Source organism: Scyliorhinus torazame, chromosome 4 (assembly GCF_047496885.1).
Source record: "Scyliorhinus torazame isolate Kashiwa2021f chromosome 4, sScyTor2.1, whole genome shotgun sequence".
Taxonomy (NCBI): Eukaryota; Metazoa; Chordata; class Chondrichthyes; order Carcharhiniformes; family Scyliorhinidae; genus Scyliorhinus; species Scyliorhinus torazame.
This window is the reverse complement of record NC_092710.1, coordinates 370,042,970-370,067,590: the sequence shown is the minus strand read 5'-3', so window position 1 is coordinate 370,067,590 and position 24,621 is coordinate 370,042,970. Positions and strand designations below refer to the sequence as shown.

The 24,621-nt window shown below is 46.5% G+C and overlaps 1 protein-coding gene across 1 annotated transcript in view; it reads left to right on the top strand.

The window, feature by feature from the left end:
* Positions 1-20,267, top strand: part of LOC140411237 (heme-binding protein 2-like) — a 35,125-nt gene extending 14,858 nt beyond the window's left edge. The window contains exons 2-4 of the mRNA XM_072500350.1: positions 396-525; positions 11,360-11,534; positions 18,482-20,267. Of these exons, the coding sequence (XP_072356451.1) occupies positions 396-525; positions 11,360-11,534; positions 18,482-18,647 (471 nt within the window). The 3' untranslated portion in view covers positions 18,648-20,267. The remainder of the gene's footprint in view (positions 1-395; positions 526-11,359; positions 11,535-18,481) is intronic.
* Positions 20,268-24,621: the final 4,354 nt, after the last annotated feature.

Sequence of the window (24,621 nt, the reverse complement as noted above, 5' to 3'; positions counted from 1 at the left end):
ATAGAGTGGATAGCCAGAGATTTTTCCCCAGGGCGGAAAGGCTGTCACGAGGGGACATAATTATAAGGTGATTGGAGGAAGGTATAGGGGAGATGTCAGAGGGTCGGTTCTTTACACAGAGAGTGGTGGGTGTGTGGAATGCACTGCCAGCAGAGGTGGTGGAGTCAGAGTCATTCGGGACATTTAAGCGGCTCTTGGACAGGCACATGGACAGCAGTAAATTGAAAGGAGAAGGTTAGGTTGATCTTAGATTCGGATAAATGGTCGGCACAACATTGTGGGCCGAAGGGCCTGTATTGTGCTATACGGTTCTATGTTCTATGTTCTAACACTGATGTGTTTTGGTGCGAGTTCAGTTGTGTCACATGGTGATGGATTTTATTTTCTTGTTTTAGAATTATGATGAGGCGGAATTAGAATATCGGCAATGGGTTCACACTGAAGTTGATGCCGTGGATATTAAAAGTGCGCTGCCGATCGGTCTGGACAAACTATTCAGTTATGCACGTTGTGGGAATGTTGCAGGTATGTCAGATGTTCCTTCAAAGTAACAACAGATTCTAAAACAGCCACTCACTCTTTAACCTGTCACGCTTGAAACTTTCTGTACAGACTGACACACTGAGCAAAGAATTGTCAATCCCAGAGCGTTCCGCGGTCACATGTGACCAGTGGGTTGAGGTGCTGTTTGGGCTACTTACACACAGAGAAACAAACCGGGAAAATAGAAGCAGGAGGAGGCCATTCGGCCCTTCGAGACTGCCCCGCCATTCATGCTGATCATGGCTGATCATCAAGTTCCATACCCTGATCCCACCTTCCCCCCATATCCCATGATCCCCTGAGCTCTAAGAGTCACAGATGTTTACAGCACGGTAACAGACCCTTCAGCCCAACTTGTCGATGCCGCCCAGTTTCTATCACTAAGCTGGTCTCACTTGCCCGCATTTGGCCCATATCCCTCTGTACCCACCCTGCCCATGGAACTGTCTGCTTTTTAAAGGACAAAATTGTACCCGCCTCTACCACTGCCTCTGGCAGCTCGTTCCAGATGCTCACCACCCTCTGTGCGAAGAAATGTCCTGTCTGGTCTCTCTTGTATCTCTCCCCTCTCAACTTGAACCTATGCCCTCTTGTTCTAGATTCCTCTACCTTTGGGAAAAGATGTTGACTATCTCCCTTATCTGTGTCCCTCATCATTTTATAGACCTCAATAAGATCACCCCTAAGCCTCCTACACTCCAGGGGAAAAAGTCCCAGCCTATCCAGCCTCTCCTTATAACTCAGACCATCAAGTCCTGGTAGCATCCTCGTAAATCTCTTCTCACTCTTTCTAGGTTAACAATATCCTTCCTCTCATAGGGTGACCAGAACTGAACACATTATTCCATGGATGGTCTCACTAATGTCTTGTACAACTTCAACAAGACGTCCCAACTCCTGTATTCAATACTCTGACCAATAAAAACTAGCCTGCTGAATGCCTCCTTCACCACCCTGTCCGCCTGTGACTCCACCTCCAAGGAGCTATGGAGCCTGTACCCCTCGATCTCTTTGTTCTGTAACTCTCCCCAACTCCCTACCATTAACTCGTTCTCATCCTCACAGTCTTCAGGGGATGTCCCGGAGGACTGGAGAATAGCCAATGTTGTTCCTCTGTTTAAGAAGGGTAGCAAGGATAATCCAGGGAACTACAGGCCGGTGAGCCTTACTTCAGTGGTAGGGAAATTACTGGAGAGAATTCTTCGAGACAGGATCCACTCCCATTTGGAAGCAAATGGACGTATTAGTGAGAGGCAGCATGGTTTTGTGAAGGGGAGGTCGTGTCTCACTAACTTGATAGAGTTTTTCGAGGAGGTCACTAAGATGATTGATGCAGGTAGGGCAGTGGATGTTGTCTATATGGACTTCAGTAAGGCCTTTGACAAAGTCCCTCATGGTAGACTAGTACAAAAGGTGAAGTCACACGGGATCAGGGGTGAGCTGGCAAGGTGGATACAGAACTGGCTAGGTCATAGAAGGCAGAGAGTAGCAATGGAAGGATGCATTTCTAATTGGAGGGCTGTGACCAGTGGTGTTCCACAGGGATCAGTGCTGGGACCTTTGCTCTTTGTAGTATATATAAATGATTTGGAGGAAAATGTAACTGGTCTGATTAGTAAGTTTGCAGACGACACAAAGGTTGGTGGAATTGCGGATAGTGATGAGGACTGTCAGAGGATACAGCAGGATTTAGATTGCTTGGAGACTTGGGCGGAGAGATGGCAGATGGAGTTTAATCCGGACAAATGTGAGGTAATGCATTTTGGAAGGTCTAATGCAGGTAGGGAATATACAGTGAATGGTAGAACCCTCAAGAGTATTGAAAGTCAAAGAGATCTAGGAGTACAGGTCCACAGATCATTGAAAGGGGCAACACAGGTGGAGAAGGTAGTCAAGAAGGCATACGGCATGCTTGCCTTCATTGGCCGGGGCATTGAGTATAAGAATTGGCAAGTCATGTTGCAGCTGTATAGAACCTTAGTTAGGCCACACTTGGAGTCTAGTGTTCAATTCTGGTCGCCACACTACCAGAAGGATGTGGAGGCTTTAGAGAGGGTGCAGAAGAGATTTACCAGAATGTTGCCTGGTATGGAGGGCATGAGCTATGAGGAGCGGTTGAATAAACTCGGTTTGTTCTCACTGGAACGAAGGAGGTTGAGGGGAGACCTGATAGAGGTCTACAAAATTATGAGGGGCATAGACAGAGTGGATAGTCAGAGGCTTTTCCCCAGGGTAGAGGGGTCACTTACTAGGGGGCATAGGTTTAAGGTGATAGGGGCAAGGTTTAGAGTAGATGTACGAGGCAAGTTTTCTACGCAGAGGGTAGTGGGTGCCTGGAACTCGCTACCGGAGGAGGTGGTGGAAGCAGGGACGATAGTGACATTTAAGGGGCATCTTGACAAATACATGAATAGGATGGGAATAGAGGGATACGGACCCAGGAAGTGTAGAAGATTGTAGTTTAGTCGGGCAGCATGGTCGGCACGGGCTTGGAGGGCCGAAGGGCCTGTTCCTGTGCTGTACATTTCTTTGTTCTTTGTTCTTTGTTCTTAACTGAGTAGGTCCTGCCCCGATTCGATCGACCAAAATGCATCACCTCACATTTATCCAAATTAAACTCCATCTGCCATTCATCGGCTCACTGGCCCAATTGGTCAAGACCCTGTTGCAATCTTATAGAACCTTCTTCACTGTCCACTATGACACCAATCTTGGTGTTATCTGCAAAGTTACTAACCATGCCTCCTACATTCTCATCCAAATCAATAGTATATACAACAGATAACAGTGGACCCAGCCCCGATCCCCGAGCCACACCGCTGCTCACAGGCCTCCAGTTTGAAAAATAACCCTTCACAACCACCCTTTAGCTTCGGTCGCCAAGACAATTTTGTATCCAATTGGCTACCGCGCCCTGGATACTGTGAGATTTAACCTTTTGCAACAACCTACCATGCGGTACCTTGTCAAAGGCCTTGCTAAAGTCCATTTGGACAACGTCGACCACACTGCCCTCATCTACCTTCTTGGTAACCCCTTCAAAAAACTCAAATTGGTGAGGCATGACTTTCCCCTTACAAAGCCACGCTGACCTTCCCTAATTAGCCCTTGCCTGTCTAAATGCCTGTAGATCCTGTCCCTCAGAATACCTTTAACAACTTACCCACTGCAGAAGTCAGGCTACCCGGTCTGTAATTCCCAGGCTTATCCCTACAGCTCTTCTTAAACAAGGGCACAACATTTGCAACCCTCCAATCTTCAGGCACTTCTCCTGTGACTGTCGATGAATTAAATATCTCAGCCAGGGGGCCGGCAATTTCCTCCCGAGCCTCCCACAACGTCCTGGGATACATTTCATCAGGTCCCGGGGATTTGTCTATCTTGATGTGCTTTAATACCTCCAGCACCTCCTTCTCTGTAATATGGACACTCCTCAAGACATCACTTTTTATTTCCCCAATTTCCCTAACATTCGTGCCTTTCTCAACAGTAAATACTGACGAGGAATATTCATTTAGGACCTCTCCCATCCCTTGTGGATCTGCACATAGATGACCTTGTTTATCCTGAAGAGGCCCCACCCTCTCCCCAGTCACCCTTTTACCCAGTATGCATCTGGAAAAGCTCTTTGGATTTTCCTTTGCCTTATCTGCCAAGACAATCTCATGTCCCCTTTTTGCCCTCCTGATTTCTCTCTTAACTCTACACCCACAAGCCTTGTACTCTTCAAGGGATCCACTTGATCCCAGCTGCCTCAGCACGTCATATGCCTCCGTCTTCCTTTTGACCATGGCTTCAATATCCCGAGTCATCCAGGGTTCCCCACTTCTCCCAGCCTTACCCTTCACTCTAAGAGGAATGTGCTCACCCTGAACCCTAGTTAACACCTTTTTGAAAGATTCCCATTTCCCAGCTGTCCCCTTGCCTGTAAATAGGCTCCCCCGCAATCAACTTTTGAAAGTTCCTGCCTAATACCCCCGAAATTGGCCTTGCCCCAATTTAGAATTTTAACTTTTGGGCCAGAACTATCATTCTCCGGAGCTATCTTAAAACTAATGGAATTCTGGTCACTGGTCCCAAAGTGATCCCTCACTCACACGTCTGTCACCTGACCTTCGTTATTCCCCAAGAGGGTGTCAAGTTTCCCCCCCCTCTCTGGTCGGGCTATCCACATATTAAATGAGGAATTCTTCCTGAATACTCTCGACAAAGTTCTCTCCATCAAAACCCCGAGTGCTATGGCTGTCCCAGTTAATGTTGGGAAAGTTATAGTCCCCAACTACTCCCACCCTATTATATACTTCTTTGATACCTGCCGGCTTTATGTTCCCAGAAAACGGGAAGGTTTCCCACATGCACTGGGAGTGAGATTCCAGATGTGGTTGCTGAATTTCCCGAGTGTAATAAAGGCTCTTTCTCAGGCATGAACCCGCGATTGGAGACGACATGAACCCTTGTGGAAGCTGAGAAACTGCATCTCTCTCAGCTCAGTGGATGCTGTGGGAATGCTGGCTCCTGTCTGAGACTCAGTGACAGGAAATTCTACCTTGTTAAAGAGAAATCCTGTGGAACTAACTGCGTCCAGTTATTTAATGGTTAATGGTGGTTGAGGGTAAATGTTTAATGGTATATGGTGGTTGAGGGTGAATGTTTATAGAATATAGAACATAGAACATTACAGCGCAGTACAGGCCCTTCGGCCCTCGATGATGCGCCGACCTGTGAATCCACTCTCAAGCCCAACTACACTATTCCCTTATCGTCCATATGTCTATCCAATGACCATTTGAATGCCCTTAGTGTTGGCAAGTCCACTACTGTTGCAGGCAGGGCATTCCACGCCCTTACTACTCTCTGAGTAAAGAACCTACCTCGGACATCTGTCTTATATCTATCTCCCCTCAATCCCCTCGTGCTAGACATCACCATCTGAGGAAAAAGGCTCTCACTGTCCACCCTATCTAATCCTCTGATCATCTTGTATGCCTCAATTAAGTCACCTCTTAACCTTCTTCTCTCTAACGAAAACAGCCTCAAGTCCCTCAGCCTTTCCTCATAAGGTCTTCCCTCCATACCAGGCAACATTCTGGTAAATCTCCTCTGCACCCTTTCCAATGCTTCCACGTCCTTCCTATAATGCGGCGACCAGAATTACACACAATACTCCAAATGCGGCCGCACCAGAGTTTTGTACAGCTGCAACATGACCTCATGGCTCTGAAACGCAATCCCTCTACCACCAAAAGCTAACACACCGTACGCCTTCTTAACAACCCTCTCAGCCTAGGTGGCAACTTTCAGGGATCTGTGTACATGGACACCGAGATCTCTCTGCTCATCTACACTGCCAAGAATCTTACCATTAGCCCAGTACTCTGTCTTCCTGTTATTCCTTCCAAAATGAATCACCTCACACTAAATGGTTAATGGTGGTTGAGGGTGAATGTTTCATGGTTAATGGTGGTTGAGGGCGAATGTTTAATGGTTAATGGTGGTTGAGGGTGAATGTTTAATAGTTAATGGTGGTTGAGAGTGAATGTTTAATGGTTAATGGTGGTTGAGGGTGAATATTTAACGGTTAATGGTGGTTGAGGGTGAATATTTAATGGTTAATGGCGGTTGAGGGTGAATATTTAACGGTTAATGGTGGTTGAGGGTGAATGTTTAATAGTTAATGGTGGTTGAGAGTGAATGTTTATTGGTTAATGGTGGTTGAGGGTGAATATTTAACGGTTAATGGTGGTTGAGGGTGAATATTTAATGGTTAATGGCGGTTGAGGGTGAATATTTAACGGTTAATGGTGGTTGAGGGTGAATATTTAACGGTTAATGGTGGTTGAGGGTGAATATTTAACGGTTAATGTTGGTTGAGGGTGAATGTTTAATGGTTAATGGTGGCTGAGGGTGAATGTTTATTGGTTAATGGTGGTTGAGGGTGAATATTTAACGGTTAATGGCGGTTGAGGGTGAATGTTTAATGGTTAATGGTGGTTGAGGGTGAAGCTTAATGGTTAATGGTGGTTGAGGGTGAATGTTTAATGGTTTATGGTGGTTGAGGGTGAATGTTTATTGGTTAATGGTGGTTGAGCGTGAATGTTTAATGGTTAATGGTGGTTGAGGTGAATGTTTAATAGTTCATGGTGGTTGAGGGTGTATATTTAATGGTTTTTGGTGATTGAGGGTGAATGTTTAATGGTTAATGGTGGTTGAGGGTGAATGTTTAATGGTTTTTGGTGATTGAGGGTGAATGTTTAATGGTTAATGGTGGTTGAGGGTGAATGTTTAATGGTTTTTGGTGATTGAGGGTGAATGTTTAATGGTTAATGGTGGTTGAGGGTGAATATTTAATGGTTTATCGTGGGTGAGGGTGAATGTTTAATGGTTAATGGTGGTTGAAGGTGAATATTTAATGGTTAATGGTGGTTGAGGGTGAATGTTTAATGGTTAATGGTGATTGAGGGTGAATGTTTAATGATTAATGGTGGTTGAGGGTGAATATTTAATGGTTTTTGGTGATTGAGGGTGAATGTTTAATGGTTAATGGTGGTTGAGGGTGAATGTTTAATGGTTAATGGTGGTTGAGGGTGAATGTTTATTGGTTAATGGTGGTTGAGGGTGAATGTTTAATGAATGAAATTAAAATCGCTTATTGTCACAAGTAGGCTTCAATTAAGTTACTGTGAAAAGCCCCTAGTTGATACATTCCGGCGCCTGTTCGGGGAGGCGGGTACGGGAATAGAACCATGCTGCTAGTCTGCCTGGGTCTGCTTTAAAAGCCGGCTATCTAGCCCAGTGTGCTAAACCAGCCCCAGATGGTGGTAGAGGGTGAATGTTTGATGGTTAATGGTGGTTGAGGGTGAATGTTTAGTGATTAATGGTGGTTGAGGGTGAATGTTTAATGGTTAATGGTGGTTGAGGGTGAATGTTTAATTGTTAATGGTGGTTGAGGGTGAATGTTTAATAGTTAATGGTGGTTGAGGGTGAATGTTTAATGGTTAATGGTGGTTGAGGGTGAATGTTTAATGGTTAATGGTGGTTGAGGGTGAATATTTAATAGTTAATGGTGGTTGATGGTGAATGTTTAATGGTTAATGGTGGTTGAGGGTGAATGTTTAATGGTTAATGGTGGTTGAGGGTGAATGTTTAATGGTTAATGGTGGTTGAGGGTGAATGTTTCACGGTTAATGGTGAATGTTTTTTTGTTTATGGTGGTTGAGGGCGAATGTTTAATGGTTAATGGTGGTTGAGGGTGAATGTTTAATGGTTAATGGCGGTTGAGGGTGAATGTTTAATAGTTAATGGCGGTTGAGGTTGAATGAGCAGCCGATACCCGAGAAGCCCACCACATAATAATAATAATAATAATCACGTATTGTCACAAGTTGGCTTCAATGAAGTTACTGTGAAAAGCCCCTAGTTGCCACATTCCGGCGCCTGTTCGGGGAGGTCGGTACGGGAATTGAACCTGCGCTGGTGACATTGTTTTGCATTACAAGCCAGCTGTTTAGCCCACTGTGCTAAACCAGCCCCTTCAGTTGTGGAGCCTCCTGCGATAGTGTAACCAGTTTGAATTACATACTGCTGGAAAGTGGCCAAATAATCACTCTTTATTATATTCTTTATTATTGTCACAAATAGACTAACATTAACACCGCAAGTAAGTTATTGTGAAAAGCCCCTAGGGCTGGCTGGTTTAGCACAGGGCTAAAGAGCTGGCTTTGAAAGCAGACCAAGGCAGGCCAGCAGCACGGTTCAATTCCCATACCAGCCTCCCCGAACAGGCGCCGGAATGTGGCAACTAGGGGCTTTTCACAGTAACTTCATTTGAAGCCTACTTGTGACAATAAGCCATTTTCATTTCATGCTCCTGTTTGCTTCCCAAAACAGCAGGTTTGAATTCCAGGAAGTAATTATTTATTTTCAAGTTACCAAGCAGACTGGAAACATCTTTTAAACTGAAGGTAGAGAGAGAGACTCCAAGATACTTCTCTTTCAGAAGACAGCAGCCAAAAGTGAAAATGAAAGTAAAACTCAGAGCCACAGCCCAGCTCCACCCACACAATGACATCACTGAAGCCATGTGATAAGACAAAACATGTCTTAAAGGGACACTCCCATGGCACTCTGCACCGACAGTGACCCAAGCCGGGAATCGAACCCGGGTCCCTGGTGCTGTGAAGCAACAGTGTGTTGTTGAAAACTCACCACTATTCTTAGAATTCCCCCAATACCAAAAAGGGCCGACATTCTAAGTGGTGAATAGGGATTCTCACTCCCTGACTCCTATGCAGGCTTCAGTTGGTGCTATTCAGGTATATCCCCCGGTATAACCCATACCTTCACCGAAGATTTCATCTACTGACCACTTAGTAGCATCGATCCTGGGTCCTGCATTGCTAAGTAAGTAAAGTAGACTTTGGAATAACCACTGTTTCAGGTTAAAACTTTTAAGTTATTTTATTATTATATATTTTTTTCATTTAAAGATACAATCACTGTCTTTACAGAAAAGTTAAAAGATCTTGCTTCTCGATCCTTCTGGTTGGTTGAAGGGACCTTCAGGCCCAACTTGACAATCAATCTTCTTTTTAAAATCTGGCCTTATTTAGATATATTCGCTGGTGAGCTCGGTTGCTGTGTCCTATCTTTCCCATGTACCGAGCTGTGAGAGCTGGCTCTGCTGGCTGTCTCTGAGCTGACTCTGAGCTGACTCTGCCTCCTCTTTCTGGTCTTCCTTAGATGTATTAGCTGTTTTAGCTCGGCTACTTCGCTATGTCCCAAGACCGAGCTGACTTTAAGCTGACTCTGCTTGCTTTTCTTGTTCCTTCTCTGCTTCTCTGCTTCTCTCCCCCTCTCTCCTTCTCTCTCTGAGTTCTGGTAGTCCTTGCTCTGGTCTCTGGGTTTATAATCTCTTTCTAACAGTTATTAAGTTTTTATGGCTTTATTGTAAAGTAACTTTTGTTTCACTTGGATTATAAAAAGTATCTGTGATCTAAACATTCTAATACAATTTAGTATTCATTTTGACATGACCTCAGCTCTCAGGTCTCTGATTACATTGTTTCCTTTGTGATGTTCAAAGTTCCTTTGTGATATTCAAAAATGATTTGGTTTCAATAGGGGTGTGAACTTTGGTTCCTGTCATTTCTATAGTTTTATTATCAAATTGTGTCACCAGCTCATAATTCTGACTTTGCTTTGGGTCTAATTTGTGTTCTTGTAGACATGTTGTCTCTACTTTTCTTTAATTTACCTGATTCCTGCACAGCTTCACATCTCTATATTTGGCCCCCTGGTCATTCTTTTCTATCTGCTGATTTTACTTCAGTGAAGTTGTGAATCATTGCTTTTAGCGTAAATCAAGAGGGGAAGGAGGTGGATGAGGAAAGTGAAGACTGGCAGGCAGAGGGGAGCCAATGGGAGGGAGGCTGGAGCTCGATAACGATGGTGAAATGTTCACAAACAATGGGGTCAAAGGGCAAGCACACAATTCACGGGAAGGCCGAGGACAAAAACACCAGAGGCTGTGGGTGGAGATCCATGTGGGGCATCAGCGCCTGACAGGAGATGGGCTCGGGGGGCAGGGCTCAGGGGGGGTGGGGGGTTTGGGTTCGGGGGGGGCAGCGAGGGGATGTGGGGGGGTAGGGCTTGGGGGAGAGGGGTGTGGGGGAGTAGGGCTTGGGGGGGCAGGGAGGAGGGTGTGGGGAGTCGGGCTCTGGGAGGAGGGGGGTGCGCGGGGGTAGGGCTCGGTGGGCAGCAAGGGGGGTGTGGGGGGTAGGCTCGGGGGGGCAGGGAGGGGGGTTTGGGGGGTAGGGCTCGGGGGCAGGGAGGGGGATGTGGGGGGTAGGGTTTGGGGGCAGGGAGGTGGGTGTGGGGGGTAGGGCTCGGGGGGGCAGGGAGAGGGGGTGGGGGGTTGAGGCTCGGGGGGGCAGGGAGGGTGGTGTGGGGGTAGGTCTCGGGAGGGGGGCAGGGGGTAGATTGAGGAACAGACTGTCCCTCGAGGCTGTGAGACTTTCCCAGCTGGGTGTTAACCTGCTGCACAGTCTGGTGAAGGGAGGGGGCTGCACAGAGTGATATGAGTGAGCGGGACGGACATTTCAATATGGTGTCGGCTCTCACACTGCGAGTGGGCCCAGGCTGGTCACAGGCTGACTGATTGATTGATTCGATTTGATTGATTGTCACTTGTACCGATGTACAGTGAAAAGTATTTTCCTGCGGCCGAGGGAACGCACGCAGTATTTACAGAGTAGACCAAAGAATAATCAACAGAGAACATTGACAAATGCTACAATCACAAACAGTGATTGGTTACAGTGCGGAACAAGGGGCCGAACAAAGCAAATACACGAGCAAGGGCAGCATAGGGCGTCGTGAATAGTGTTCTTACAGGGAACAGTCAGTCCGAGGGGGAGTCGTTGAGGAGTCTAGTAGCTGTGGGGAAGAAGCTGTTTCTATGCATCATTCTTGAGGCTCCTTTGATGCTCGTGTAGCAGTGTCCAGGCTGTTTGCACCTCTGGTGGAGCAGGAGATATGTTGATGGAGTTTGGGTGGAACCTTCCTGAGGTGGGCCTGGTTGAAGTCTCCAGCCACGATTGTCAGGGCTTCGGGGTGATTTGTTTCTTGGTTGTTGATGGTGGAGTTAGTTTGTCACGTGCTGCTCTACATCCTGGCTACTTGTTCATTTGCATATTCCCTTAAAGTGATATCACAACATTTTCCACATTTCAACAAAGTCACCCTACCCCCTCACCTGTAACTTTTTACTCCCCGTAAGCTGATCACCCAGTTAAATGCTGTGTCTCTCTGTCTACAGGTACCGTTATTCCTCTCGCTGCACCTTGGGGAGTTTTTGGATACTTGAAAAATGGCAAAATACAACAAAGATTCAGTGTATTTGTCCTGATAGTTCCCGAAGTCATCAATCCACCGGAACCAACAGATCCAGCAGTTACATTACAAACTGGACCTCCTGTTTGGTACTATAGCAGGTGGGTTTAGTGACTGATATATTGTGATTGATGTTCCTTTCTGTCAGCTCTTGTATCAACATCAGCCTGGGGCGGGATTCTCCCGTTTTGAGACTAAGTGCTGTGGTGTGGGTGGGAATGTGGAATGTTCCTGCTGTGGCTTCTTGCCGGAAAACACTCCGAATCTTCCCACCCATCATTAATTATTCACCTGGGTGTTTTCCGCTGTTTTCAGCAGTGGGTCAGGCCTGGATGGTGTTTAGTCCGCCCTCCTGCCCTGGTGTCATATTGAAAAGATGTCCAACAACACTGAGCCATGTTGACAAAAGAAGGTGGACCTCCTGAAAATGCAGATCGATTTCCAGCAACATTGGTCACCCAGAAACAGGCCAGCAGAAGGACCCCCTCCAGAACACATAATACGGAAGATCCAAGGGCCCAATCTCTCCCAACTCCTCGTGCTCAATGTGGGAGTTCAGGGACTCGGCCGATGCCCCCTGACTCCTTCATGTGCGGGAAGTGTGTCCAGCTGCAGCTCCTGTTAGACCGCATGACGGCTCTGGAGCTGCAGGTGGACTAACTTTGGAGCATCCGCGATGCTGAGGAGGTCGTGGATAGCACATTCAGTCAGTTGGTCATACCGCAGATTAGGATTGGTGAAGGAGACAGGGAATGGGTGACCAAAAGGCAGAGAAAGAGCAGAAAGGCAGTGCAGGTGTCCCCTGCGGTCATCTCCCTCCAAAACAGGTATTTCGTTTTGGATACTGTTGGGGGAGATGACTCACCAGGGGAAGGCAGGAGTAGCCAGGCTCATGGCACCGTGGCTGGCTCTGCTGCACAGAAGGGCGGGAGAAAGACTGGCAGGGCTATAGTCATAGGGGATTCAATCGTAAGGTGAGTAAACAGGTGTTTCTGCGGTCGAAAACGAGACTCCCGAATGGTATGTTGCCTCCCGGGTGCACAGGTCGGGGATGTCTCAGATCGGCTGCAGGACATACTGAAGGGGGAGGGTGAACAGCCAGTTGTCGTGGTGCATATAGGCACCAACTATATAGGTCAAAACGGGATGAGATCCTACAATCAGAATTTAGGGAGTTGGGAGATAAGTTTAAAAAGTAGTTACAAACCACAAAGGTAATAATCTCAGGATTGCTACCAGTGCCACGAGACAGTCAGAGTAGAAATTCAAGAATAGTCAGAATGAATACGTGGCTTGAGAGATGGTGCAGGAGAGAGGGGTTCAGAATTTTGGGACATTGGAACCGGTTCTGGGGGTGGTGGGACCATTACAAATCGGATGGTCGGCACCTGGGCAGGACTGGAATCAATGTTAGCTTTTGCTAACACTGTTGGGGAGGTTTTAAACTAATGTGGCAGGGGGATGGGAACCAGATTAGGAAGTTAGAGGTCAGTAAAGAGGCAGCAACTAAAGCCAGTAAGGTACAAAGAACAACAAAGAACAAAGAAATGTACAGCCCGGGAACAGGCCCTTCGGGCCTCCAAGCCCATGCCGACCATGCTGCCCGACTAAACTACAATCTTCGACACTTCCTGGGTCCGTATCCCTCTACTCCAATCCTATTCATATATTTGTCAAGATGCCCCTTAAACGTCACTATCGTCCCTGCTTCCACCACCTCCTCCGGTAGCGAGTTCCAGGCACCCACTACCCTCTGTGTAAAAAACTTGCCTCATACATCTACTCTAAACCTTGCCCCTCTCACCTTAAACCTATGCCCCCTAGTAATTGACTCCTCTACCCCGGGGAAAAGCCTCTGACTATCCACTCTGTCTATGCTCCTCATAATTTTGTAGACCTCTATCAGGTCGCCCCTCAACCTCCTTCGTTCCAGTGAGAATAAACCGAGTTTATTCAACCGCTCCTCATAGCTAATGCCCTCCATACCAGGCAACATTCTGGTAAATCTCTTCTGCACCCTCTCTAAAGCCTCCACATCCTTCTGGTAGTGTGGCGACCAGAATTGAACACTAAAAGTACTAGAGTACTAGATAATAAACTCAATGTGATTAAGGGGAAGAGTAGACAGGGAAGAGATGATGAACGCAAAGGGACTGGTGGTCTGAGGTGCATTTGTTTTAATGCAAGAAGTGTAGCAGGTAAGGCAGATGAACGTAGGGTTTGGATTAGTACCTGGGAGTATGATGTTATTGGTATTACTGAGACTTGGTTGAGGGAAGAGCAAGACTGGCAACTAAATATCCCAGGGTATAGATGCTTCAGGAGGGATAGAGAGGGAAGTAAAAGGGGTGGAGGAGTTGCATTACTGGTCAGAGAAGATATCACAGCTGTGTTTAAGGAGGGCACAATGGAGGATTCGAGCACTGAGGCAATATGGGTAGAGCTAAGAAATAGGAAGGATGCAGTAACATTGTTGGGACTTTTATCATAGATCATAGAATTTACAGTGCAGAAGGAGGCCATTCGGCCCATCGAGTCTGCACCGGCTCTTGGAAAGAGCACCCTACCCAAGGTCCACATCTCCACCCTATCCCCATAACCCAGTAACCCCACCCAACACTAAGGGCAATTTTGGACACTAAGGGCAATTTATCATGGCCAATCCACCTAACCTGCACATCTTTGGACTGTGGGAGGAAACCGTAGCACCCGGAGGAAACCCACGCACACACGGGGAGGATGTGCAGACTCCTCACAGACAGTGACCCAACCCGGAATCGAACCTGGGACCCTGGAGCTTATAGTTTTTACCTCCCCACTATTCTTAGAATTCCCCCTATACCAAAAAGGGTCGATTTATTCTAAATGGTGAGCAGGGATTCTCACTCCCCGACTCCTACACAGACTTTGGCGGGTGCTATTTGGGTCAAACTAGTGTTTCAAGTTATCCCCCGGTATAACCCGTATCTTCGTAGAAGAATTTTATTCACTTACCACTTCGTAACTTACACACGGGTCCAGCTTGCTAAGTGAAGTAAAGTAAACTTTGTCAGGAAAATAATAATAACCACTCTTTCAGGTTATCAATTTCAACTTCACTTTATTTTCAAGTTAAAAGAGAATAACTACTTTTACAGAAAGGTAAAAGGATCTTTTCTTGTTCGGTCCAGTTGCAGACTTTCAAGTCTCTCTTGACAATCAGTTTTCTTTAGCTTTTGGTCTTCTGCTGACTTCTCTGGGCTGCTCGGTCTGTCGATCCTGCTTGTCCCATCACCGAGGAAGATTCTCTGATTATCGGCTCATTTTCCCCAGTTTTTATAGCCATTTTGGGCCCCTTAACCTCTGAACCTGGCACCCTTCAGATTGTCTGCCTGACAGTCCGAAGGCTAAGTTTTAGCAGTTTAGCCGCGTGGTGCTGCTTCAACAGCGCGAGTGCAGCTTTATTCCTCAGCAGCTCGCCATCCGTGACTGGACCTTTCTCGCTTTGCTCGACATGTCATAAATTTGTCTGTGCCTTAGTTCGCACTCTTTTGGTTTTATGTCTTTTTCAATGAGTTTTCTCCGATTCGACCCGGGTCATCTTCAGGTGAAGCTAATGTCTTGTTCGGGCTATCCCCCCTGACTCTAACTTTATCTGCTTTGGCCATCTTCCAAAGGGTTTTAACTTCAAATGTGATGTACGTTATAATGTAACCTTGTCACCTTCTAGTTTTCTTAATTTGTAAATCAGTTGTTTCACTTTATTACCAGTGTCAGCAACTTTTCACACTTAACAGTTGTTCCTTATCTTATACTTTAGATTCTGGCTGCTTTTCCTAATTGTTCAATAAAATAATTCATTACTTAAAGATTTGTGAGATACTGTTCCCTTTCATATAACCTTAAGAGTTTTTTAGTCAATCAAATGTCTTTTCTAACTTGTAAATTAAAATGAAGCTCCTATCTGTTTTCTTCCCTCTGTGAAGTTGTCTGCTCTCAAAACAGGCTGCTGCTGTTAACCCCTTGTGGGACTTCTCCCTTTCATTTAAAAGCCTCAGGCATTCTCAGTGTTACTTTCATGTTTCAAATGTCATATTCTTCCGAGTTTTCACAACAAGCTGTGAAACAATTGTTCTGTCTACAATGCTACCATGCTGCCCATCTTTACTACAGGCCTCCCAAAAGCCAGCGTGAAGTAGAGGTACAAATATGGAGACAGATTATAGATAAAATGTAGGAGCAATAGGGTGGTCGTGATGGGAGATTTTAACTTCCCCAACATTGAATGGGACTCAAGTAGTGTTGGAGGCGCAGATGGAGCAGAATTTGTAAGGAGCATCCAGGAGAGTTTTTTAGAGCAGTACGTAAATAGTCCAACTCGGGAAGGTGCCATACTGGACCTGGTATTGGGGAATGATCCTGGCCAGGTGGTTGAAGTTTCAGTCAGTGATTACTTTGGGAATAGCGATCACAATTCCGTAAGTTTTAGAATACTCATGGACAAAGACGAGAGTGGTCCTAAATGAAGAGTGCTAAATTGGGGAAAAGCCAAGTATAACAAAATTCGGCAGGAGTTAGGGAATGTGGATTGGGACCAGCTGTTTAAGGGTAATTCCACATTTGAAATGTGGGAGTCTTTTAAGGACAGGTTGAATAGAGTGCAGGACAGACATGTCCCTGTGAAAATGAGGGATAGAAATGGCAAGATTAGGGAACCATGGATGACGGGTGGAATTGTGAGACGAGCTAAAATGAAAAAGGAAGCATACATAAGATCTCGGCGACTTAAAACTGACGAAGCTTTGGAGGAATATCGGGAAAGTAGGACAAATCTCAAACCCGCAATAAAGAGGGCTAAAAGGGATCATCAAATATCTGTGGCTAATAGGGTTGAGGAAAATCCCAAAGCCTTTTATTCATATATAAGGAGCAAGAGGGTAACTAGACAAAGGATTGGCCCACTCAAAGACAAAAGAGGGAATTTATGCGTGGAGTCAGAGGAAATGGGTGAGATTCTTAATGAGTACTTTGCATAGGTATTCACCAACGAGAGGGACATGAAATGAAATGAAATGAAAATAGCTTATTGTCACAAGTAGGCTTCAATGAAGTTACTGTGAAAAGCCCCTAGTCGTCACATTCCGGCACCTGTTCAGGGAGGCTGGTACAGGAATGACGACATGACGGATGTTGAGGCTAGGGATGGATGTTTAAATACTCTAGGTCAAGTCGGCATAAGGAAGGGGGAAGTTTTGGGTATTCTGAAAGGCATTAAGGTGGACAAGTTCCCAGGTCCGGATGGGATCTATCCCAGGTAACTGAGGGAAGCGAGGAACAAAATAGCTGGGGCCTTAACAGATATCTTTGCACACGGGTGAGGTACCGGAGGACTGGGGAATTACTAATGTTGTCCCTTTGTTTAAGAAGGGTAGCAGGGGTAATCCAGGGAATTATAGACCTGTGAGCTTGACGTCAGTGGTAGGCAAACTGTTGGAGAAGATACTGAGGGATAGGAGCTATTCTCATTTGGAAGAAAATAGACTTATCAGTGATAGGCAGCAAGTTTTGTGCAGGGAAGGTCATGTCTTACAAACCTAATAGAATTCTTTGAGGAAGTGACAATGTTAATTGATGAGGGAAGGGCTGTAGATGTCATATACATGGACTTCAGTAAGGCGTTTGATAAAGTTTCCCATGGCAGGTTGATGGGAAAAGTGAAGTCGTATGGGGTTCAGGGTGTACTAGCTAGATGGATAAAGAACTGGCTGGGCAACAGGAGACAGAGTAGTGGTGGAAGGGAGTGTCTAAAAATGGAGAAAGGTGACTAGTGGTGTTCCACAGGGATCCGTGCTGGGACCACTGTTGTTTGTGATATACATAAATGATCTGGACGAAGGTATAGGTGGTCTGATTAGCAAGTTTGCAGATGACACTAAGATTGGTGGAGTAGCAGATAGCGAGGAGGACTGTCAGAGAATACAGCAGAATATAGCTAGATTGGAGAGTTGGGCGGAGAAATGGCAGATGGATTTCAATCCGGGCAAATGCGAGGTGATGCATTTTGCAAGATCCAATTCAAGAGCGGACTATACGGTAAATGAGAAAGCCCTGGGGAAAATTAATGTACTGAGAGATCTGGGAGTTCAGGTCCATTGTACCCTGAAGGTGGCTGCGCAGGTCGATAGAGTGGTCAAGAAGGCATACAGCATGCTTTCCTTCATCGGAAGGGGTATTGAGTACAAGAGTCGGCAGGTCATGTTACAGTTGTATAGAACTTTGGTTAGGCCACATTTGGAATACTGCGTGCAGTTCTGGTCGACACATTACCAGAAGGATGTGGATGCTTTAGAGAGGGTGCAGAGGAGGTTCACCAGGATGTTGCCTGGTATGGAGGGTGCTAGCTATGAAGAAAGATTGAGTAGATTAGGATTGTTTTCGTTGGAAAGACGGAGGTTGAGGGGGGACCTGATTGAGGTCTACAAAATTATGAGATGTATGGACAAGGTGGATAGGCACAAGCTTTTTCCAAGAGTGGGGGTGTCAATTACAAGGGGTCACGATTTCAAGGTGAGAGGGGGAAAGTTTAAGGGATATGTGCGTGGAAAGGTTTTTACGCAGAGGGTGATGGGTGCCTGGAATTCTTTGCCAGCGGAGGTTGTAGAGGCAGGCACGAGAGCATCATTTAAGATGCATCCAGACAGATATATGAACGGGCGGGGAACAGAGGGTAGAGAATCTATCCTGGGGGGGGCAGGGGAGGGCACCCCGAGGTCCCTCTGCTACTGCACTCTCTTTAGAACTGAGCCATTAAGTCTGGATAGACTCTCTCCACCCTCTCTGTAAAATGCATCACCTCACATTTCTCTGTGTTAAACTCTATCTGCCACTTGTCTGCCCATTTGGCCAGCTTCTCGATGGTCTTACTCCAGCTGTGGACTAACTGACTGGTGCAGGCGACTCAATGGGCTGAATGGTCAACTCCTGTCCCTGTTGTCCTGGCAACCGACTTTCCAAACAGGATTTGTCAGGAGTATAAAAATTAAATCCTCTGTTCTTAATCCTGTTGCAGGGTTTTTGACAAGAAAGTTGATGAACAACAAACTGAAGAACGTGTGATTCAATTCCTGAAGGATTTGGAACAAGACAACCAGCCCTTCAATAGCACATTTTTTGCCATCGCTTATTTGAACACACAAGGGTTCATGGAAATAGGTGTTATGAAGACTGGAGAATGAAGGTCTTCTGGAAGGTTCTGTACCTTTCATGGCATCAAACAGTGAAATGTGCTTAACTCTATTCTAAAACTGTTTAACTTTCCATTGGGTTTAATGTGGAATACTGAGCATAGTTTAATCTCCTTACCTCAAGAAGGACCTTTTGAGGGAACGCAATGTCTGTTGTGAAAATTAAATAACAACAGAGACTCTTCAATCCGCTCCACCATTCAGGAAGATCATGGCTGATCTTCGACCTGAACTCCACCTTCCCACACTGTCCCTCGAGTGTGTAATCTGTCTGATAAACAGGGAATGCACTCCCAGTAAACTCGGCTCATCCACCCTTAACTAAGGAGCCCAAACATCACCACATCATATTCTACCTGCCATGTTCTTAACCACTCACTTAACCAACCAAATGTGGAGCAAACACGTGATCGTCCACCCACACGTTAACCGTACATGTGACTCCAGCCCTGATATATTTGACTGTCTCTGAGTCCCGCCTGCTCTATTTCCCGTTAATATTATTTATAATTAGGTTTCCCTTCAATGTCTCAAATTCATTGCTGAACACGTCTCCACACTGCACAGATACAGGGCAAAACTCAATTGTACCGGGTGGTGGGCCCTCTATTGGGGAACGGAGATTAATCACTGCACTAATTTGCTTTTTCTGTAATCTTGCTTTCAATGAATTGTGAGACTGAGACTGAGATGGTCCTAGTGAGAGATATAGTTCCAGAATTTTCCATCTTCACACAGCCATGGAATATATTCATATTTATCCATCATACTGACCAGAATGTTTCAAGTTGATGTGAAAAGAGTTGGGATTTGTGACAGAGCACAGAGTATTGAAGCTGCTAAATGTGAAATCATGGAGTGATCAGATGTGGGACTGTTCCTGGGCTCTCTCACTCGGAGTTAGTTCCAGATGGAATTATTTAATTACGAGGGAATGTTTAAACTGTAAAGAGACAGTGTGTTCACCATTTGTAAAATAATGAGATTTTCATCACATCATCTGGAAGATTTTCCTTCAATGTTTGAATAGTTCTGTGTCCTGTGCTCTGAAATATAATGGGAATGGACCATATAACAGACTGTGTGGAATAAACACTGGGCACTGTAGGAAGAACACGTCACTCACTGGAGAAACCTGCTAATGGAGACAACATCCTGTGTGGGCAGTAAAATATTCCCTTTTCCTGCCAGTCCTGAGAATCAAACACTGGACATTGTGGTGGGGATGATTACAAAGGTTATTTCTCAACCCGGTTTGGTCTGACTCAGATCAGTCCAAGTTCAGGAAACAGATGGGCCCAGGTCAGGAAAGTGAAAGTGGGAGTTTTGTGACCCAGGTGTGAAGCAGCTTAAAACTGGTCCTTAAACCGGAGAAAGAATCCCAGTTTAAAATTAGAATCCAGAGACTGAAGGTGGAATAAAGTTTCCATTCAGATCTCCTCAAACCCACACTGGGAGCTGACTTTGGGAATATCGACAGACTGAATCTGTGACTGAGAAAATGATCGATTCAGATCTGACTCCCGTTAACAGGTGACCCATTCACAGGTTTGTCTGGTGCAGTAAATAATCCATCGTCTTCTAGTCTTTGTTTGTCTTTTGTTTTTCAAACTGCTGGGAATGGATTCTCACTGTGAAATAAAGAGGGTGATGCATTTACACATTTGGTCTTGTGTTAGATTCTTCCTCACAAATAAATCTGGGTCACTGATCACATCACTAGTTTCATATCAGATAAACTCTGCACATTTCAGTGAAATGATTCTGTGAAGATGTTGAGGTGTAAAGTTAAAGAATGAAGAGACAGAGAGTAATTTATTGGGAGATGTGACAATTGGAGAGTGGAAACATTCTCTCCACGTCCACTCTATCCAGGCCTCGCAGTGTCCTGTAAGTTTCAATAAGATCCCCCCTCATCCTTCTAAACTCCATCAAGTACAGACCCAGAGTCCTCAACCGTTCCTCATATGACAAGCTCTTCATTCCAGGGATCATTCTTGTGAATCTCCTCTGGACCCTTTCCAAGGCCAGCACATCCTTCCTTAGATACGGGGCCCAAAACTGCTCACAATACTCCAAATGGGGTCTGACCGGAGCCTTATACAGCCTCAGAAGTACATCCCTGGTCTTGTATTCTAGCCCTCTTGACATGAATGCTAACATTGCATTTGCCTTCTTTTTAAAAAAATATATTTTATGCAAAATTTTTGGCCAACCATGACAGTACATTGTGTATCCTTTACACAGTAATATAACAATATAAATAACAATGGCCAGTTTTAAGCAAGAAATAAATAATATATAAACAACATCAAAATTAAAAAACAAAACTAAGTGGCAACTGCCTTGCCCCAAATAAATACTCTCCAAAAATACAATTCAGCAGTCCAATGTACAATTACCTATAACAGCAACCTATACATATTATACATATACACTAACATCCCTGAAAGTCCTTCTGGTTCCTCCCCCGCCGCCCCCCCCCCCCCCCACCCCCCCGGGTTGCTGTTGCTGTCTTCTTCTTTTCCATTCCCTCTATCTTTCTGTGAGGTATTCGACGAACGGTTACCACCGCCTGGTGAACCCTTGAGCCGATCCCCTTAGGACGAACTTAATCCGTTCCAACTTTATAAACCCTGCCATGTCATTTATCCAGGTCTCCACACCCGGGGGCTTGGCTTCCTTCCACATCAACAGTATCCTGCGCCGGGCTACTAGGGACGCAAAGGCCAAAACATCGGCCTCTTTCGCCTCCTGCACTCCCGGCTCTTCTGCAACCCCGAATATAGCCAACCCCCAGCTTGGTTCGACCTGGACCCCCACCACCTTCGAAAGCACCTTTGCCACCCCCACCCAGAACCCCTGTAGTGCCGGGCATGACCAGAACATGTGGGTGTGATTCGCTGGGCTTCTCGAGCATCTCCCACACCTATCCTCTACTCCAAAAAATGTACTGAGCCGTGCTCCAGTCATATGCGCCCTGTGTAACACCTTAAATTGAATCAGGCTTAGACTGGCACACGAGGACGATGAGTTTACCCTACTTAGGGCATCCGCCCACAGCCCCTCCTCAATCTCCTCCCCCAGCTCTTCTTCCCATTTCCCTTTCAGCTCATCTACCATAATCTCCCCCTCGTCCCTCATTTCCCTATATATGTCTGATACCTTACCATCCCCCACCCATGTCTTTGAGATCACTCTGTCCTGCACCTCCAGCGTCGGGAGCTGCGGGAATTCCCTCACCTGTTGCCTCGCAAAAGCCCTCAGTTGCATATACCGGAATGCATTCCCTTGGGGCAACCCATATTTTTCGGTCAGCGCTCCCAGACTTGCAAACGTCCCATCTACAAACAGATCTCTCAATTGTGTTACTCCTGCTCTTTGCCATGTTCCAAATTCCCCATCCATTCTCCCCGGAGCAACCCTATGCTTATTTCTTATCGGGGACCACACCGAGGCTCCCGTCTTACCCCTATGCCGTCTCCACTGCCCCCAAATTTTCAAAGTCGCCACCACCACCGGGCTTGTGGTGTATTTCTTCAGTGAGAACGGCAACGGCGCCGTCACCATAGCTTGTAGGCTAGTCCCCCTGCAGGACGCCCTCTCCAATCTCTTCCACGCCGCTCCCTCCTCTTCTCCCATCCACTTACATACCATTGAGATATTGGCGGCCCAGTAGTACTCACTTAGGCTCGGTAGTGCCAGCCCCCCCCCCTATCCCTACTATGCTGCAAAAATCCCATTCTCACTCTCGGGGTCTTCCCGGCCCACACAAAACTCATGATATTCTTCTCAATCCTTTTGAAAAAAGCCTTCGTGATCACCACCGGGAGGCACTGAAACACAAAAAGGAATCTCGGGAGGACTACCATTTTAACCGCCTGCACCCTCCCTGCCAGTGACAGGGATACCATGTCCCATCTCTTGAAGTCCTCCTCCATCTGTTCCACCAACCGCGTTAAATTTAACCTATTCAATGTACCCCAATTCTTGGCTATCTGGATCCCCAAGTAGCGAAAGTCCCTTGTTACCTTCCTCAGCGGAAAGTCCTCTATTTCTCTGCTCTGCCCCCCTGGATGCACCACAAACAACTCACTTTTCCCCATGTTCAGTTTATATCCTGAAAATTCTCCAAACTCCCCAAGTATCCGCATTATCTCTGGCATCCCCTCCGCCGGGTCCGCCACATACAACAACAAATCGTCCGCATACAGAGATACCCGGTGTTCTTCTCCTCCCCTGAGTACTCCCCTCCACTTCCTGGAACCCCTCAATGCTATTGCCAGGGGATCAATCGCCAGTGCAAACAATAATGGGGACAGAGGACATCCCTGCCTCGTCCCTCTATGGAGCCGAAAATATGCAGACCCCCGTCCATTCGTGACGAAGCTCGCCATCAGGGCCCTATACAGCAGCTGTACCCATCTAATATACTCATCTCCAAAGCCAAATCTCCTCAACACCTCCCACAAATAATCCCACTCCACTCTATCAAATGCTTTCTCGGCATCCATCGCCACCACTATCTCCGCATCCCCCTCTGGTGGGGGCATCATCATTACCCCTAGCAGCCTCCGTATATTCGTATTCAGCTGTCTCCCCTTCACAAACCCAGTTTGGTCCTCATGGACCACCCCGGGACACAATCCTCTATCCTCATTGCCATTACCTTGGCCAGACTCTTAGCGTCTACATTTAGGAGGGAAATAGGTCTATAGGACACGCATTGCAGCGGGTCTTTTTCTTTCTTTAGGAGAAGCGATATCGTTGCATCCGACATAGTCGGGGGCAGCTGCCCCCTTTCCCTCGCCTCATTAAAGGTTCTCATCAGTAGCGGGGCGAGCAAGTCCACATATTTCCTGTAAAATTCAACTGGGAATCCATCCGGTCCCGGAGCCTTCCCCGCCTGCATGCTCCTAATTCCTTTCACTACTTCCTCTATTTCAATCTGTGCTCCCAGTCCCACCCTCTCCTGCTCCTCCACCTTAGGAAATTCCAGCTGATCCAGAAAGCACATCATTCTCTCCTTCCCATCCGGGGACTGAGCTTCATATAATCTTTCATCGAATGCCTTGAACACTCCATTCACTCTCTCCGCTCCCCGCTCCATCTCTCCCTCCTCATCCCTCACTCCCCCTATTTCCCTCGCTGCTCCCCTTTTCCTCAATTGGTGGGCCAGCAACCTGCTCGCCTTCTCCCCATATTCGTACTGTACACCCTGTGCCTTCCTCCACTGTGCCTCTGCAGTACCCGTAGTCAGCAAATCAAATTCTACGTGTAGCCTTTGCCTTTCCCTGTACAGTCCCTCCTCCGGTGCCTCCGCATATAGCCTATCCACCCTCAGAAGTTCTTGCAGCAACCACTCCCATCCCCTACTCTCCTGCTTTCCTTTATGTGCCCTGATTGATATCAGCTCCCCTCTAACCACCGCCTTCAACGCCTCCCAGACCACTCCCACCTGGACCTCCCCATTATCATTGAGTTCCAAGTACTTTTCAATACACCCCCTCACCCTTAGACACACCCCCTCATCCGACATTAGTCCCATGTCCATTCTCCAGGGTGGACGCCGTTCTTTTTCCTCCCCTATCTCCAAGTCCACCCAATGTGGAGCGTGATCCGAGATAGCTATAGCCGTATACTCCGTCCCCCTCACCTTCGGGATCAACGCCCTTCCCAAAACAAAAAAGTCTATTCGCGAATAAACTTTGTGGACATAGGAGAAAAACGAAAACTCCTTACTCCTAGGTCTGCTAAATCTCCATGGGTCTACTCCTCCCATCTGCTCCATAAAGTCTTTAAGCACCTTGGCTGCTGCCGGCCTCCTTCCGGTCCTGGACCTCGATCTGTCCAGCCCTGGTTCCAGCACCGTGTTGAAATCTCCACCCATTACCAACTTCCCCACCTCTAGGTCCGGGATACGTCCTAACATGCGCCTCATAAAGTTGGCATCATCCCAGTTCGG